Source organism: Gossypium arboreum, chromosome 7 (assembly GCF_025698485.1).
Source record: "Gossypium arboreum isolate Shixiya-1 chromosome 7, ASM2569848v2, whole genome shotgun sequence".
NCBI lineage: Eukaryota > Viridiplantae > Streptophyta > Magnoliopsida > Malvales > Malvaceae > Gossypium > Gossypium arboreum.
In genome coordinates this window covers 102568628-102586378 of record NC_069076.1, presented here as the reverse complement: position 1 = coordinate 102586378, position 17751 = coordinate 102568628, and the positions used below count along the sequence as shown (strand labels likewise).

General features: G+C 31.8%; 3 protein-coding genes across 3 annotated transcripts; 2 read left to right on the top strand and 1 right to left on the bottom strand.

Annotated features, from left to right (window-relative positions):
- Window positions 1–1019: 1019 nt before the first annotated feature.
- LOC108475038 (EIN3-binding F-box protein 1) lies at window positions 1020–3313 on the top strand. The gene is made up of 2 exons (XM_053030321.1): window positions 1020–1207; window positions 1429–3313. Exon 2 carries the CDS (start codon window positions 1469–1471, stop codon window positions 3311–3313), a length of 1845 nt encoding a protein of 614 aa, XP_052886281.1. The 5' UTR covers window positions 1020–1207; window positions 1429–1468.
- A 1861-nt stretch (window positions 3314–5174) lies between these two features.
- LOC108488613 (uncharacterized) lies at window positions 5175–6590 on the top strand. The gene is made up of 3 exons (XM_017792905.2): window positions 5175–5852; window positions 5970–6142; window positions 6239–6590. The coding sequence occupies exons 1-3, from the start codon at window positions 5427–5429 to the stop codon at window positions 6294–6296; spliced, it is 657 nt and encodes a 218-aa protein (XP_017648394.1). The 5' UTR covers window positions 5175–5426; the 3' UTR covers window positions 6297–6590.
- A 2569-nt stretch (window positions 6591–9159) lies between these two features.
- Window positions 9160–13611, bottom strand: LOC108457186 (protein WVD2-like 5). Its single transcript, XM_017756112.2, has 10 exons — window positions 13497–13611; window positions 13253–13337; window positions 12450–12700; window positions 12111–12359; window positions 11979–12019; window positions 11720–11788; window positions 11488–11584; window positions 11324–11395; window positions 11134–11244; window positions 9160–9964 (listed from the first exon to the last, which is right to left on the bottom strand). Exons 3-10 carry the CDS (start codon window positions 12684–12686, stop codon window positions 9521–9523), a joined length of 1320 nt encoding a protein of 439 aa, XP_017611601.1. The 5' UTR covers window positions 12687–12700; window positions 13253–13337; window positions 13497–13611; the 3' UTR covers window positions 9160–9520.
- Window positions 13612–17751: the final 4140 nt, after the last annotated feature.

Sequence of the window (17751 nt, the reverse complement as noted above, 5' to 3'; positions counted from 1 at the left end):
TTTACAAAATTCAAATTCACTTTCTTATTTAATTTTATTTTCGATTAATATAATTGTTTATTTTTGCTATCTCACTTATTTAATTTCTAAATATTTTCAATTCTCCTAATTTTTTTCTATTTATTTATTTTTTAGCAAGTTCGTTTTGAGTCGTGGGCACGACCATTATCATGACAGAAATCATGTTTACAAGAAAAAAACGAAATTAGATAACAATAATCAATTCCTATGGATTCGACCCTACTACTCTTTACTATTGTTTAGAGTTATTTTATCGTAAAATTTTTTATTTGGTGGTTTCCATCACTCAACAATAACAACTCTAAATATCAAATTTCAAACATTGTTTTAACTTACATAATAATAATAGATAGATAGAAAGATAGCAAGAAATTGATTTACACATGCACTCTACTCTTTTCTCAAATAGATGAACCAAAGGGAGAAAATAGTAAAAACACTTTAATCACTTAAAGTTTCAGATTTCAATCAGTTTATTAATAAATCTTTTCTAGAAAATATAAATTTATTTTCACAAGTTTCAGCAAAGGAAAATCTTCAAGAAAACATAATATCATGTTTGGATATAATTTTAATATATAATCTTTAAACATTAATTTTAATTTTTAATTAGCTCATTATTAATTAAAATTAATTATTAAATCTTTTAAAAAATAAAAATTTTATTTATTAAAATAATTACACATATTTAACTCATATTTTATTTAATAATTAAAGTCTAATAAAATTTAAACAAAACAAAGTTAAGTTAATATTTTATGATAATAAATAAAAGTATGTAATTCTTTTTTATTATATATATGTAATGTCTATATTATCTAACATTATATAATATATATGATGATTATAATTATACGATGATTATAATTAATGATTTTTTTATAAAATTATTACAATTAATTTTAATATTTTACCAACCGATCATAAGATTATCGATAATGCTAACAATAATAGTAATAAACCCGAAAAAAGGCGGTAAGCATAATTGAAATGGTGGGAGAGAATTAAGGTACATTGCATCTTCTCCTCTCCTCATAAAGCTAACCCTTGTTCATTGCCATCCATCTTCATATCCTTCCCCCCAGTTTTCTAGCTTCAATCTCTTTCATGTTTTCAAGCTACATATGGTGACGTTTAAACCTTCTTCTTTGTTGGGTTTCTCTTCTTTTTTCTCTCTTTGGAGGTGGTAAGCTGTTCATATTTGCAAGTTTCCATCATTGCCTTATGAGTATATATTGTTTTTTCAGCTGTTTTCCAATCTGGATATCTATGATTTGTTGAACTTGGTTTATAGATGAGATAAGATTCAGTTATATGCAGTTTTTATTATACAGACAAATCTTAGATTTCTGAGATTATATTTGAAGCAACTTGGGTTACTGATTTTTTATTAATATTGCAAAATAGCACGTAGGAGGCGCTTCTCTTTTTGTTCCTTCAACATCATATGGATGTCTATTTTCCTCTTAGCAAGAGGTCTCGCAACAGTGCCTCTGGAGAGAGGTTTGAGCAGAAGAAACCATCAATTGAGGTTCTCCCTGATGAATGCTTATTTGAAATCTTCAGATGGTTACGTGGTGGCCGAGAGAGGAGTTCCTGCGCTTGTGTTTCCAAGCGTTGGCTTATACTTGTAAGCAACATCTGCAAATATGAAATCCGTGACAACAACATCACCCAAGCTTTGAATCCCAAGGATGAGAGTACTAATAAGAAGGGTGGAAGTGTTTCTGAGGTTGAACATAATGATGTTGACAGTGACGGATACTTCACAAGGAGTTTGGAAGGGAAGAAAGCAACAGACGGTGGACTTGCTGCTATTGCCGTCGGGTCTGCTAGTCGTGGAGGATTAGGCAAGCTTTTTATTCGAGGTAGCAATTCCTGGAATAGAGTAACTACTGTTGGCCTCAGGGCCATTTCCTGTGGATGCCCTTCTTTAAGAGTTCTTTCCTTGTGGAACTTGTCTTCTATTGGAGATGAAGGTCTGTGTGAGATTGCCAATGGGTGTCACCGGCTAGTAACGCTTGACCTTTGCCACTGTCCTGCAGTTACTGACAAGTCTTTGCTCGCCATTGCGAAGGGCTGTCCTAAATTGAATGATCTGACCATAGAGAGTTGTGCCAACGTTGGAAATGAAGGTCTCCTAGCTTTAGCAAGCTGCTGTCCCAATTTAAAATCTGTTTCAATCAAAAACTGCCCCCTTGTTGGAGATCAAGGAGTTGCAAGCTTGTTGTCTTCAGCCTCATATTCCCTCACAAAATTAAAGCTACAGGCCTTGAATATCACTGATGAGATGTTTTCTGTTATTGCACACTATGGCAAGTCAGTGACAGACCTTTCTCTCACTAGCCTCCCAAATGTGAGTGACAACGGCTTCTGGATAATGGGTAATAGTCAAGGACTACAAAAATTGAAGTCTTTCACAATTGCATCCTGCCTTGGTTTGACAGATCGGGGACTTGAAGCTGTTGGAAAGGGTTGTGTGAATTTGAAGCAGTTCTACCTCTTTAAATGTGATTTGTTGTCGGATAAGGGGTTGGTATCTTTTGCCAAAGTAGCTGGTTCACTAGAAAGCTTGCAGCTGGAGGACTGTCACAGAATTACCCAAATTGGGCTCTTTTGTTCTCTTCTCAACTGCAGTGCAAAGTTGAAAGTTATTTCTCTTGTGAACTGCTTAGGTGTTGTGGACCTAACCACAGGATTGCCTCCTGTGTCCCCTTGTGAATCCCTTCAATCACTTTCCATCCGTAACTGCCCTGGTTTTAGTAATTCTAGCTTGGCTGTGTTGGGGAAGTTGTGCCCTCAACTGCAGCATGTGGAGTTGAGAAGGCTTCATGGAATAACAGATGCAGGGTTTCTCCAATTGCTTGAGAGTTGTAATGCTGGTCTTGTTAAGGTTAACCTAAAAGATTGTATAAATTTGAGTGACAAAGCTGTTTGTAGGTTGACAAATTTGCACAGGTGGACTCTGGAAACGCTGAATCTTGACGGTTGTAAGATCAGTGATGCTAGTTTGTTTGCAATTGCAGAGAACTGTCGGTTACTCGGTGATCTTGATGTCTCCAAGTGTGCTATCACTGATTCTGGAATTGCAGCTCTGGCTCATTCTGATCTGATCAATGTGCAGATCCTCTCTGTGTCTGGATGCTCTATGGTCTCGGACAAGAGCTTGCCGTCACTCAGAAATTTGGGTAAGACCCTCTTGGGGTTAAACCTACAGCAATGCAAGGCAATCAGCCGCAGTGCAATTGACCTGCTTGTGCAACAGTTATGGAGATGTAATATCCTTTTCTGAATTAATGGATATAGATCCCTTCCTTTTGAGCAGCAGCTTGTTTGATTTTTGGGTTCATCAGCTATAAGTCCGGTGGTTAGGTACATAACAGCAATTTGTTTTCCCCTATGGTGGATTGAAAGTCTCGAGTCATCGTAGTTTTGGTTGCTTTGCTTTCGGCAGTTCATCAAGGAGCTTTCAGAGGCATTGGTCATGACTAAGTTTTGCTGGTTGAATTTTGCCTTCAACTGTAGTCTTTAACCAGTCAGCGATGTAATGAAAATTTTAAAGCAGCCGTCAACTATTTAAATAAAAATTTTAACATTAAAATTAAAAATAATTAAGTAATAAAATATATATTTTTAAGTTTCAATTACTAAAATAATTTTTAAATTAACTAAAAATCAAATCATTATAGATCAAGTGCAATAACACATAACTTTTCCTTAAATTTTATGATAATAAACTAAACACAACAATTAAATAATTAATACATAATTTAAACACAACATAAGATAAATAATTACAAAACAACGTACAAAATACAACAAACACAATATGAATTAATTGATTATGTCCAAAATAAATAAATTATTAATGTATAAATATATATTTATAACTAAATATTCTGAACATATATAAAATTAACACAAATAGTTTCTCTTTCTCTTTCCTCACCCTAATGCCCAAGGCCATACATCTGTAGTCAACCAATGTATACTCTTTTTATATATTCGTATGGATTGCCTTCCGATGGATCTGTGCTGTTTGTGACGTTCATGAGAACAAAAAATGTTAGGTCTATTGTGCACGGAATTCATAAACAATTTTTTAAGGGTGGATTTTGATAAACGGTGGAGTGCAGTGTGATGAGTGTAATTTATCTTTTATTTTAGGGTGAGTTTAAATAGGCGGTGCGTTTATGTACAGTACGCGTAAAAATAACGGTGACGGTAAGATTAAATACTGAAGCAATACTATAGCATGAAACAAAAAGTAAATTAAATTCACGTATTGTACTGTCCATCCAAACTCATCTTATATCTGTTGAGCTCTTAATATTTACGTGTACCAAGTAATATATAAAATCATATATATCAAATTAGCCTTTTCTTTCACGTAGGAAAGTGTCCATGCAAACTCCTCCCTCCAAAATCCAAGAAGCACATCCTGCCATAATTAATTAAAGCATCTACAGGTCAAAAATAGATAATCCCTGCATTCTTTTTCTCCTTTACAAAGGAACAATGTTGCAATTAACCAAACCAATTTGTTTGTTGTCGAATAGCATTCTGAAAACCTGCTGCTAATGAGTATCTACACATATGTCCTCAACTTTTGCAATTAGACCCAGTGCCTTCTGCCTGAGTTTTAGAATGTTCACATCATCACATCTGCCTATGCTTTTTCTTCTTTGTCACGACAAAATGAAAATTAAAAAAAAAAAAAGCATATGCTTTACATAGCATCTTTTGGTCTTCCAACTTAATTCAATTTTCATCTTTTTTAATCTTTAAATTTGTATTTTTTATCAAATTATTCTAAAATAGATGAAAAATTTAACATTTTTGGATGACATGTAAACATTTAATTAATTTTTAAAAATAGTTCTTAAATTTTTTTAAATCTTTTAAATTTTAAAATTTTAATTAAATGCTGACATGTCATCTACATAACAATTCACATGTATGTCTATATAAATAAATAGCTAAAAAGACAATTAAATAAATAGCTAAAATAGTTTTTTTTAAGTTGAAGGTCTAAATAAGTAATTATACCTATATAAAAATTCGGACCGTCCTCCATACGACAAAAGTAGTGGTAGTTTACATGGAAGACAAGTGGCATAAAAACACGAGCCAAAAGTCAATGGTTTAGACTCTTCTCCGCCGTTTTTACAGTTTTGCCTGTTTTTCCATTTCTCTTTTTTTTTCCTGCCTTCCAATCTTACCATGGAATATGCCTATATCAGACTTCACACAATCTTTAGTTCATGCATTTCCCTGTCTGTCTCCTCTCCTCAAACTTGAACAGAAAAGCACACATCTTTCTTTTTTGCTGTACTTTCATTCTCTGAAACACTCCCTGGAAAAGGGTTCCCAGAGACACAAACACCTTCAAAACAAGCCAAGAAATGCTTCTACGAAGCTCATCCACACCTATCCTCAAAACGTATATACCTCAGAGTTCGCCGGCGGTTGACTCCGGTCACCGGATCCCATCAATACCCATTTCTCTGACGTCCTCCCCCATCAACAAAATCCAACGAGCATCGTCGGATGGGAACATGAGGCAGATTGTTATTTCCAATAGGCAAAAGCTACCTACAAGTTCAATGGGGTCTCCCAATACAGTCAGAGAAGAAATTTTTACTTTCCCACCATTCTCCCTTCTTGGTGACGTTGATGATGGTGGTGATGACAATGGAGGCGGCGGAGTAGATAGGTTCGGAGATTGGGGTCAAGGGAAACAAAGATTGGATGAGTATTACCGGAAGATGATCAAAACTTACCCTGGAGAGACTCTTCTTCTCACAAACTACGCTAAATTCTTAAAAGAGGTAATCAAATCAGACCCAGAAAATGAAACAACAAAAAGAATCTAAACCCTTTTTCTTTTTTCTTTTTCCTGTTCATTTGCTTGTTTAATTCCTTTCTCTTATTTTGGATTTGATTAGGTACAAGGTGATTTTCTGAAAGCTGAAGAATATTGCGGGAAAGCAATTATTGTGAAACCAGACGATGGGGAAATTCTTTCATTGTATGGAGATTTAATATGGATTAACCATGGCGATGAAGCTCTTGCTCAATCTTATTTTGATCGAGCTGTTAAGGCTTCTCCAAATAATTGGTATCATAATTTCAAGCCCCTTCAATACAAAATTCTTGATTTGGTCCTTGAATCATCTCTTGGTTTTTAATGGATCCTTGTGATTGTGAATGGCAGCTATGTCCTTGCATCATATGCTCGATATCTATGGGCTGCTGAGAAAGACGATGATTAAGAATGAAGGAAAGAAAAGACTGAACATCGAATATCAAATGGTTCTTAAGCTTACACACAGAGCGATTTTCTTTTATTCGGCAACTGCTTGATTGATTAACCTTGCGTAAAAGAGTTTGTTTTTGTATATTAGAATGTCATGTAATGGCAAACAACTTTCATTGAAATGAAGTTGGATTGATATTAGCTCTTGGATTACATTATTTTATGTTATAGACATGTTATACCCTCTACTGTAAAGTCTTCAATTTTTATTTTTATTATAGATTTTAATATTTATCAATAATTTATATAAGTTTTTTAAATATCAATTATTTTTCATCATATTACTAAATTTATATTTAAATATTTAATTTAAAATTATTGGTTAAAAATTTGGTGTAAAATAGAGGTTATGATAAATATACATTTAAAAAAATTAGAATTTAATCGTAGTTATAATAATTACATATTTAAAAATAATTATTAGTTAAAAAGTTTGTGATAATTTTAAAATAGAGTTATTACTTGAACGGATATATAAGCATACTAATTATCACTTAATTAATATCAAAATTAATTATCTTAATTACTTACTGTTTTGAAGAATGTTATTTTGTATTAATTATATAAAATAGAACTATATTACATCTTGAATATGTTAAAAATACTTTAATTATTATTTGAAAAATTTCTATTGTAATATTTGAATTGATAAATTAATATATTTTAATTATATTTAATAATTCAAATAAAATCACATTATTCAATTAAATGCGTACAATTACATGCAATGCAAGTAACATTAGAAGTTAGTTTGTTGAAATAGGTAATTAAGAAACTTAATTCCTAAAATATGTTGTCTTTTTCTAGAGTTCCATAGACATGTCTTAGGCACAAATTTTTTTATGCCCTTTTGAATCAGAGTAATTATTATAAAATGATTACAACATCTCGACATTCACAAATGTAGAGTATCGGAGGAAATATTTGAAAATTAAATGGCTAAAAATTTATAACGACTGTGAGTAATACATAACATTGAACTCGACTTTTATGGTGAAAAATTGATAACGTAGTCTAATTTATTAATTTAAACCAACATGGCGAATTGAAGTTTGGCACCTAACTTCTAAGAAAACCCCAGCTAAAACCCTAAGATGGAAACCTAAAAATAGGTGATCATATATGATTTTTTTTCACCGAACAATCAAAATTGCTAGTGTGTTATGTTCTTCCTTTTTAACCTTAAATAGCTAAGAACCTTAAATGGCTGCCAACCTGTTCAGATATGAAGGAGTACATATTTCTTGGCAAGTAACGACATTGCAGTATTCTTCGTGGTAATATGAGTTTAGATATATCTAATGGAAGAATTACTCACCAATTAAAGGATATCGATTTTTATCATGCGAACTAAATTGGAAATATCACTTTTGTCTTAACATTTATATCTGCTTTGATTGAACAATGGAGGCTAGATATCTATATGTTTCATCTCTTTTATGGCAAAGCGACAATAGCGCTAAAATATGTAGCATTGCTGATGAGACTCTTAATACACAAGCGTCTTATAACGGGAAACATTGAATTTAATCTATAAGAGGTCCTTGTTCAAGCATTCGAAATAAAAGCAACCTAGAAGTTAAGTGACCAAAATGAAAGTGTAAACATGATGCGGCGTGTACAATTAACCGCTATCAGAGATATAACGATTGAGTGACTAAAATGAAAGTACCCTAAAAGTTGGGTAACGAAATTGCAAAGACTTCATTTTACGTGGCCAAATTGAAGGCACCCTAAAAGTTGGGTGACCCAACTAAGTAGTTTAGCCAAAAATAATATTAATGTATTTTAACATTTTCCAATATTTTTATTATTAATAAGTATTTGAGTAAAAATTAATAATAATATTTTTATAATAATTTGATCAAATCCATTATATGAATACATTAAAGAAAAAAACATGCATATTAATTTAAGATTGTGAAGATGTAAAATTAGTAAATTTTTCTCATTATATTGTAGATATAAATTCAAATATATTCATATATTATATATATATATATATATAACTTAAATTTATTTTAAAACTAATTTTAAATTAATAGTTTAATTTATATGAATGCCAATTTTTCAATAGCCCTTAGATTTTCTATTTTTAATATGAAAAGATTTTTTGTTAGAGTAGCATTTCATATTTCTTTTTGTGAGAAAATTGTAGAATGAACTAATTTAAAAATTGATTTGAGAGTAGATGATGACATTAGTGATTACGCTCATTTTACACACAGTCACTTAATTCTACAAGCTGCATTGGAATATTTTCTCTCTGCTTTCGAAATTAAATCTCACCAATTAAAGAAATCACTTTCCAAGATTATATTTCAAGAAAAATAAAATAATTTTTCTCCCTAATATCGAAAGCACACTTCAATCAATTAAATTCCCATACCGCATCTAAAGAATCAACAACACCTAGACCCACTTAAACCAGAAACAAATCCAAACCTATAAAGGACATAACTCAAAACATCCAAATCCGAAGTAACTTAAATCTAACATGATCAAATATGTAAAAATTGGAATCACAAAAAACTAAAACTGTAAATCTGAATGATCCCAACTCAAAACATACACACACTAAAACCAATTAAACCGATCCAATTCACAAATCTACTTGTAATCTTTCTAGATTTTATCAGCAATTCCACCCCATTCTGAGAAACATACCCTACAAAGGGATCATTTCAAAGCTTCCTGGTACTGGAACGTGACTAGCAGATCTAATCTCCGCAAAATAACGCAAGCGCTAATTTCATACAATATGGCAGACCCAGAAACAGAAAGTGTACTTATTTCACAATATTAAGTTGTTCAGCAGGTTCAGGCAAACCCGATTCGATCATGGATTATCTAACAGCAACAACAGATGACTCCAAAATTTTCCAAATTATGTTCAATAGGTCATCCTTAAACAACATAAATTAGGTCAACTTAGTAAACAATTGAGATACAGTGCTGCAAACAGGAATGCAGAATCCTAACAACAAACCCAGCAAGCTTTGCAAGCAACACACCAAATAACCAAGGCTGCTGATATCGGAGAAGACAACATCATAACCGGTAATGTATAATCTTTTTTATGCCTTGATCATCAAATAATTCAGTCTTAGACGTCCTTATTTAGGCAAATTCAGGTCAAGAACTTTGTATATGAACATCCACTTGAAACCATTGCCATGCTTAATGCTCCAGTGCAATCGGCTCTTGAACCAAGTCCACTTGATCAATGTCTCGCTGACTTTCATCTGAACCAGCAGCAGAAACTGCTGGCTGCAGTTGGGTTGGAGATAATTCTTCATTTATTGCTTTAGGCAAGGCTATCTTTCCCTTGGTAGATGCTTTAGGTGCATTTACCTTTTTCTGGCTGGACGTATTAGATGTCTTTTCGTCATTTGTTGAACCAGACAGACTAGTCTTCTGAGAAGGCAGTTTGGGAAGTGATTTCCGCTGTGGCTTCTTTGCATTGACAGGAGAAATTACTTTAGAAGAGGTGCTCTGAAATGCTTTCTCATCCAGACTTAGCTGGACTGATTGGTGACCGCTATTGCTGTTACCATCAGAGTCCGAAGGAGTTGAGCTTTTTCTTCTACCAAGCTTTGGAGATTTAGCTCTTGTTGGTGGTATCTGCATCCATGGAATTTTAAAATATAAATGTTGCAGCAGAGGAAAAAGAAAGCAATAAAATCTGGTGATGCATAAAAAAAGATGTATATTCAAAAACAGAATTGCATATGCAAGAAACATATAATAAAACTATAGAACGCTACATCTGTCAGCACATTCAAGAAAGGAAAAATAAAATGGTTTCTGATAGTTCCATTCAAAGTTATCAATCCAAGATGTTGAACCAAAGCATATAATTGTTAGCTCATCATGCCAAAACTAGGACATGTTAAGATGGATTAAAATGTTTATCCTAAAGTAGCTTTGATATTACTTGGCACTAAGAGGTACAGTGACTAGTACAAGGTAGCTCCAAGGAAAGTAAGAAGCAATTCTCATGACCTAGTCTAACAGAGATCAACCAAGTTCAGCACAGTATCAAATATGCAATGGAAAATAATGGGATGACATGATATGAGTCTGAAAGACTAGAAAAAATTTTCCTTCAAAGCCAACCTTGCATTTGCAATATCAATTTTTTATGTTCTCAGGTTCATTCAGAATGGTTTTTCATAACAATCACAACATAGATTTAATTGTTAACCAGTTCAAGTTGTTATATGTTAATCGTATTACTACAACTAAAAAGGAAAGTTGCAGAGGTATGGCTTCCCACTGAACAATCTAAAGCATTTTGCTAAAAGAAAATGGCTCTTCTAGTATGAGTAGAAGTAAATGCCAGACAAAAATGCGTACAAGTAGAAAAAGGTGACAAACCAAATGATAAGAAAACCTTGGAAATTAAACTTGTAGCATAGATGTTAACAATTTCAGTCCTCCCACTGAACAATCTGAAGCATAATGCAGAAAAGAAAATGGCCCTTGTAGAATGATAAATTGAAACATGTAAATGCCTGAATACAAATGCATACAAGTAGAAAAAGTTGGCAAACCAAATGATAAGAAAACCTTGGGGGCATAGATGTTAAGAATTTCAGTCCTCCTCCTCCTCCCACCCCCACAAAAAAAAAAAAAAAGAAAAGAAAAGGAGAAAAAAGGGGAACCAAAAGAAGAAAGAAAGAAATTGAATAAGCATGCCATTGTAGTTCAAACTGAAGTAAATATCGCCTATTAAAGTTTTATATTCAACAGATCATCTAGCTTTTTATAGATTAGAACATTAAACTAACCTTCTTTAATTCCACTTTAGGGGGTGGAGGCTCCTGATAGAAGCTTGGCATTGGAGTTGCTTTAAAGTTCAAGCTCTTCCTAAACATTTTGATCTCTGCTTCTTGAGTTTCCTGGCAGAAAATTGAATTATTATCATGACAAGAAAGAAGCATTTGAGGATGACAAGCCATCAAAGTTATAAAATAACACCTTGGACTTGGCTTGCAAGTTGCTCTTTTCTACTTCCATTGCCTGAATCTTTTCCTCAAGTTTGGTGTAGAACTGTACAACACAATGGTGAAGGCTTTAGTAAAATAAAAGTGCAGCAATGGCCAATAACATAAAATCTCGTAAATATGATATAAAGCACCCACCTCTTTCCTTTTCTCGGCTCGTTCATCACACTTGAAACTGAAACCATAATTTGGAAGACTAGCAACCTTACGGGGTTTGGCATCTGCTGCCATGGGGCTTCAATGAAGCAATAAGGATAAACATAAATAGGTCATTAAAAAACAGAAATACAACAGTGCTCAAATAGCAACCTTTTCAACCCATAGTTCCAGACATAAAGAAATAACAAAAAGTTCAAACCAAAAAGGATACGAGGACTCTGTGTCTCCTTCAGCTTTATTAAGAGGCCCCTTCTTAAGAGGCTTCAGCTTGGGTTTCTCCCTGGAATACACAACAAAACAGTTGAGACATGGCAGGTGAAAACATCTACCATCATCTAGCACATAGAGTTAATTTCAGGGATAAATAAATTGATGAACACCAAGTATAACAAAATGAACACCAAAGGTAGAAGGGTGCACTAAAAAAGAGAAGGAAAAGAAACTCAATCATGAGCACAAGTAGTACGTACGTAGGGCCTTCAGAGAAGGCTGCATCCGGTTTTTCAGAACCCTGTCAGAAAATCATAATGGCAGGATCAATGAGTAAAAAGATCAATGGAAAATGCAAATAAAAGGAAACCAGTAATACCACAAACTCTCACCTTGGATGCATTGGCTTGTCTTTCATTACATGATCTATTTTTCAGAGGCTGTTTCAGATGTGAATTTGTAGCCACAGATCCGCCATTCGATGCTGTCAACCTCACCTCTGCAGTTTTTCCATCTTTACTTTTCTTCATTAAAGCTGAAGAAGCATTTCTGGTACCAGAGGGCTTCTCATTCTTGGTCTTGCTTTGAACCTTCTGAGGTTTGGATTGCTTCACATTCACATGATCATTTACTTCCCCTTCCTACGAAGACAAGCACACGCACAAATATGAAATGAGACTTGGTAAATGGCAATTCATTAAAGCACTCAAATAAAATGGAAGACCTACTACCTTAGAACCAATTGATCCATTGTTATCGACTAAGTCATTCGATGGTTCTCTAGCTTCCATAGTTGCTCCATTGTCATCTATTCCATTCTGCGAACAAGTCCCGACAGTTTCCTCAGCATTTCCATTAACATTATTCAAAATACCACTGTCGTCCCCAGACACCCGAAGTTGCGGATAAACACCATTTTGATGGGCAACCTCAAGCCCACCCGCAGACAAGAGATTATCCGAATCCATCACACACTGCAACACTAATAAAAACAAACAAAAGTTTAAGCCTAACTACAACATATATAGCATTTTCCACTAATTCGAAATTCTCAAACCCCAAAAACAATTATAAATTCACATAATGCTTACTAACTTTCATAGGTCCATTTCTATTCGCGTTCAAATTTTGGTTTCCAAAAATTATATATCGGCTCTATAATTTTTTTTGCAGCAATAAACTTTGAGGGAAAAAATAGCAAAAGACACGCTAAATTAGATCTTATATTTGCAGATAAACAGTAAACAGAAGTCGATTTCATAAGCTCGGCAGTAGCTTAAATTTTCAAAAAAAAAAACTCAATTAAATCAGTGAAAAACCGAGTAAAAAATGAATGCTTTGAGTAGAGCAAAGCTCCAGAAAGTACATAGATCTTTAACGCCACCAAACAACAAACACATTTCGCTTCACATTGATCTACTCTTAGCCAAAAAAAACAAACATGAAATCCATCGGTTTTCTCAGGAAGCAAAGAAACGAGAAATTTTCAGAAAACTAAAAGAAAATTATTACTTATTTTTCTTTCTTTTCTTACCTCGTAAAGTGTGAGTTAAATCAAATCTCCATAAAAGCCAAGACGAAGGTTAATGACAGAAATCAGTGAAGAAAATCGAAAGGATCTGAGAAAAAGATGAAGAAAGTAAGATAAACAGCGAAGATTAGAGAGTCTAGGGCCCAAACCAGGAAGAATCTTCAAAGATAATTAAATAAAAATAAATAAAATAATTGGAATTTGAACTCTTTTTTTTTTTTTTGGGGGCATGAAAGGTCTTTTATACCAGAGGCTTTCAAATCCAAAACTCTCTTTCAAAGGAAAACGACGGATTATTTAATATCTAAAATAAAATGCAATTTATATAATATTTTAAATACAGTTAAAATTCAAAAATATATAACTCTCCTCCCACCAGCAGTGAATGTTCCAGTTTTAAAAAAAAAAAAGTTTTGAAATTTTAAATTTAGTCAGTGGAGTTCGGTAAAAATTTCAAGCGTTGTTTACCATGGTCTAATTCTAGTTTTAATCCTTTTATTATGCCAAATTTAAAATTTAATCCTTATATTTTAATTCAATATAATTTAATTATCTGCTTTTATAATAGTTAAAATGATAATACCATTTTGACATGAAAATTTTATAAAAAATTATTATGAAATTTTGATTATGTGATCAGATAACAATAAAAACATTCTTTTCTTTTGTCAAAATTAGGATATCCACTATCGACAGCAATAATTAATTCGTTTATTATGAGAGTTCTTTAAAAAACTAATTGATTAACTATAAAATATGTTTCATTCTCGTAAGCAGGAATCAAACCTCAACCATATAATTAAAAGACAATATAAGTTATCACTATGTCACATCTCATGGTTACGGTTAAAAAATTACATAATCTCTAAACAGTAATAACTAACGTTATTTACCGATATGAGGCTAACAAAGTAAGTGAATTAAATTTCAAAGTTTGTAGGGATTAAAACTAAAATTAGACCTTTGACCATTGCACCTAAGGAAGGGCAAGCGCGAGGTTGGCGTCATGGTGAGCTAAGTTAATTGCATGTTTTGACCGGAGCGTGACGAATGACGATAACAAATGCCCTTAATAAATTTGAATGTGGCGGGACTTTTTTTTAATCTATTTTTTAAAATTTTAAAATCCGAACTCCAACTAAATTGCAATTTTAATTAAATATTCCAACCCATGCAGTAAATTTTTTAACTTTAAAATAAATTTAACTATTTTTTGAATGATATGTGATTTACTAACAGGACTAATGCATCAATTATTAACACTAAAATAATATGATAAAAATTTGTAATATTGAATACTTAATTTTAATATACATATTTAAATTTTATTTTATTATAAATTTTAGAAATTTTAGAAATCTAATGATATTCACATATTGAATATTTTCTATATTTTTAATATGTAAAATTCCGATGACCTAAGTTTTTTTTAAAATAATTATTCATCCCAACCAAGCAATTACAATTATTAGTGTTTTGAAATTATGAATTCTGTAATATTAACATTTTAAAAACTTTAAAATGTTAAAATTATTCCTTCAAACCCACTTTAAATTTTGTATTTTTTATAAACCAAATCATTTCCATTGCTTCAACATGAAGTTTGAAATTTGAATGTAGACAACTTAATATCTTCTTATAATAAAACAGATTATTTTTTAAATAATTTTATTATAAGTTTTGATTATATCTGTTCTTTTTATATAACAACTAGAATCTATACTAATATTAATTGAACTAAAATTTAATAGACTAATCGGTTGTGAAGAAATATTCGAAGAAAGTTAAATGAACGTTAAGATACAGAGGAAATAAATGGGCATGTTGGATTGCCCTTCCTTATTGGGTACATTTCCTTAGCAGTTGCACGAGTGATGATGGCCCAGTTCTTGCTGCCATGCATTGATGCCTGCCTCCACCACGTATTGTGTTTTTCATGCTTCTGTCATCCACTTGCAACCCTAACGTAACCACTGCTCTCACCTGCTTGCAAAATAACATTTCATTACCTCTTTATTGAATGGATACGTGTTTCAAATTCAATCCTTAAATAACCTCTATTGTGAAAAAGAAAATGTTTTACATGGAAAAAAAATAAAGAAAGGGCAAGTGTTATGGGCCATCCTTTCTTAATGATAAGGGTGTCTTTTATTAGCAATGCATGAAAGCTTCAAAATATAGGAGAATTAATATCATAAAGTCATTGTCTTTATCATCAAGAAATAAAGCTTTTGCCGGCTAATCAGGTTGTCATACAGTTGTGTATGAAATTAAGGAAATATATAACAATTATTAGTAGCAGTCTTCAGAATTCTTCTTCTCAACAATTCAAGATAATCTATCGCTTACTCTAGAAGCAATAGACTCGGCGTAAAGGTGGAGTGACTTCAGGTAATTTTTGATGAGTGGGGCTAATTGTTTAAGTTCAAAGCTCGTTCTGATACATGAGATATGAGAGGGTTTGGACAAAAAAAAGTACTTGGATAAAACAATTAAGTTTGTTTAAAATATAGAATAAGCTTAGACTCTAACATTCAATGCCAGAATTCAGCTTGGTCTTACCTATTTTTAATTTTTGATATATTATTTTTATATGTAATGTCATTTATAGCACATAATAATTAATTTTATATAATATATATTACTATAGTGTAAATATTAAAAAATATATTTAATATTTTTAATAAAAGAAAAAATGTATTATTTTATTAAATAATAAATCAAAAATAGAATAAATTAGCTTTTTTTAATTTTAATTTCTTTTAGAATATACTGGTGGACCTAAAATGTCATTAATCTTGGACAAAATTTGAGGTTTATATTTTAGGTAGGGCCAAGTTATGGTAAACATAGATTGTGTTAATATCATACAATTGTCAAGTGTTTTGTACATTTTATCGAGACTTACAAATATAAAATCCTACTAAAAATATAAATATTAGTAGATAGCAGATAACTAGGGTTGAATCCACAAAGACTAGTGATAATTTTATTCATTTACTAAAAAAATAAAACAAATATTAAGGGTTTTAAAAATTAAAATTAAAATTAAAACAATGTAAAAAATATCACAAAATAAAATATAAGAAAATTAGTATAAGGAGAATCCAGTCAACGTTAAAATCTCAATTTTGATTTATGTGTTTGATAATTGATGTAAAAATAATTTCGGTTTTCTTTAATAAATTAATTATAGTTGCCAATGTTGCGCATAATAACCAATTTCTCTTTACTTTGTTGATAACTAAGAGGAAACTCGTAAAGATTATTCCTTTTATTAATAAACAACCTTATAACTTAGCGTTTAGGATTTAGCTTACCAATAGAATTAAGAACTAAAAAGACCCAATTCTAACCAACAAACGCAAATCAGCGGGATTCATTTAGATTAGATTGCATGTCCAAATAACATAAATTGCATAAGTAATTTATATCCAATTATGTTATTCGCCACAAGTATTACTAGAATAGAGTTTAGAAATTCTTGGAGAAAATAAAACACAAAATTTTTTTAAAAAAAATACTAAGTTGGTGATCTCTAGATATTAACCTAATAATGTCTATTTAAAGGGAGAAATCACACAATGGAGAAAATACAAAAGTGCCTTAATTAGACAAAGCATAATTTTTCCAGATTTATTGGCAAGTTTTCACTTCAAACTTCCGAGCCATTTTTAGATACCTTCATGACATTTTTTAGGCTCAATCATGAAATAACTTCGGTTATATATTACAATTCCCTTTGAAACGATATATTATGGAATTAAAATGGAGTTCTGTAGATCAAGTTATGGCCAAAATACTAAAGCGGTGTAAGTTGAAAGCCCACTCCGTAAAAACTTGTCAAAAATAAACTTTAATCTCCCTTTTCTCCAATTATTTTCCTAAATTCATAATAAATAAAATATAAGTCTAAATAATATAATTAAGAACTTTGTTGAAAACTATGGAAAAGGCAATTAAGCTTATCAGGGACTGCCCACTCCCTAACCATTGAAGTTGTTTAATTTAGTTTCCATATTTGTATTGTTGACAATTTATTAAATCATGTTTATGGGATGTATTGATTATGTGAATGATATCTAACTCATCAATGAAGATCATATCACATGGGGAAACATATTTGAAGGATTGGATCAGATCGGATCACCTAAAATTGAGAGCATTAAATTTGCTCAAGTGAGGAACTATATATTGTGAGTGCATATTGATAGTAAAATCTTTTCTTTTTTTTTTTTGTGGTTTTACTTGTTGAATTCACAGGAGTGAATTTAGTAGCGAGGGTTCTAGTCTCTAAAAATACAAGCGAGGAAAATGTCATGATTATGTGATAGATTTAGAATCACTGTATAAGAGTTTAAAGATAATTGATACTTCTCATTGACTTAGGCTCCACAGGCACAAAGAAGCTGAACTGTGTAAACAAACTTTATGTCCCCTACTTATTTTCTATTTCACGCAATGCTAATCGACCTCATTTAATAAAGCATTTTTCATTATTA

Coding starts and splice junctions, on each gene's coding strand:
- LOC108488613 (XM_017792905.2), top strand. CDS start 5,427: ATGCTTCTACGAAGCTCATCCACACCTATCCTCAAAACGTATATACCT. Junction 5,853..5,969: donor ACGCTAAATTCTTAAAAGAG/GTAATCAAATCA, acceptor GGATTTGATTAG/GTACAAGGTGATTTTCTGAA. Junction 6,143..6,238: donor AAGGCTTCTCCAAATAATTG/GTATCATAATTT, acceptor TGTGAATGGCAG/CTATGTCCTTGCATCATATG.
- LOC108457186 (XM_017756112.2), bottom strand. CDS start 12,686: ATGGATTCGGATAATCTCTTGTCTGCGGGTGGGCTTGAGGTTGCCCAT. Junction 11,585..11,719: donor GAAGGAGACACAGAGTCCTC/GTATCCTTTTTG, acceptor GCTTCATTGAAG/CCCCATGGCAGCAGATGCCA. Junction 11,396..11,487: donor GAGCCGAGAAAAGGAAAGAG/GTGGGTGCTTTA, acceptor TGTGTTGTACAG/TTCTACACCAAACTTGAGGA.
- LOC108475038 (XM_053030321.1), top strand. CDS start 1,469: ATGGATGTCTATTTTCCTCTTAGCAAGAGGTCTCGCAACAGTGCCTCT.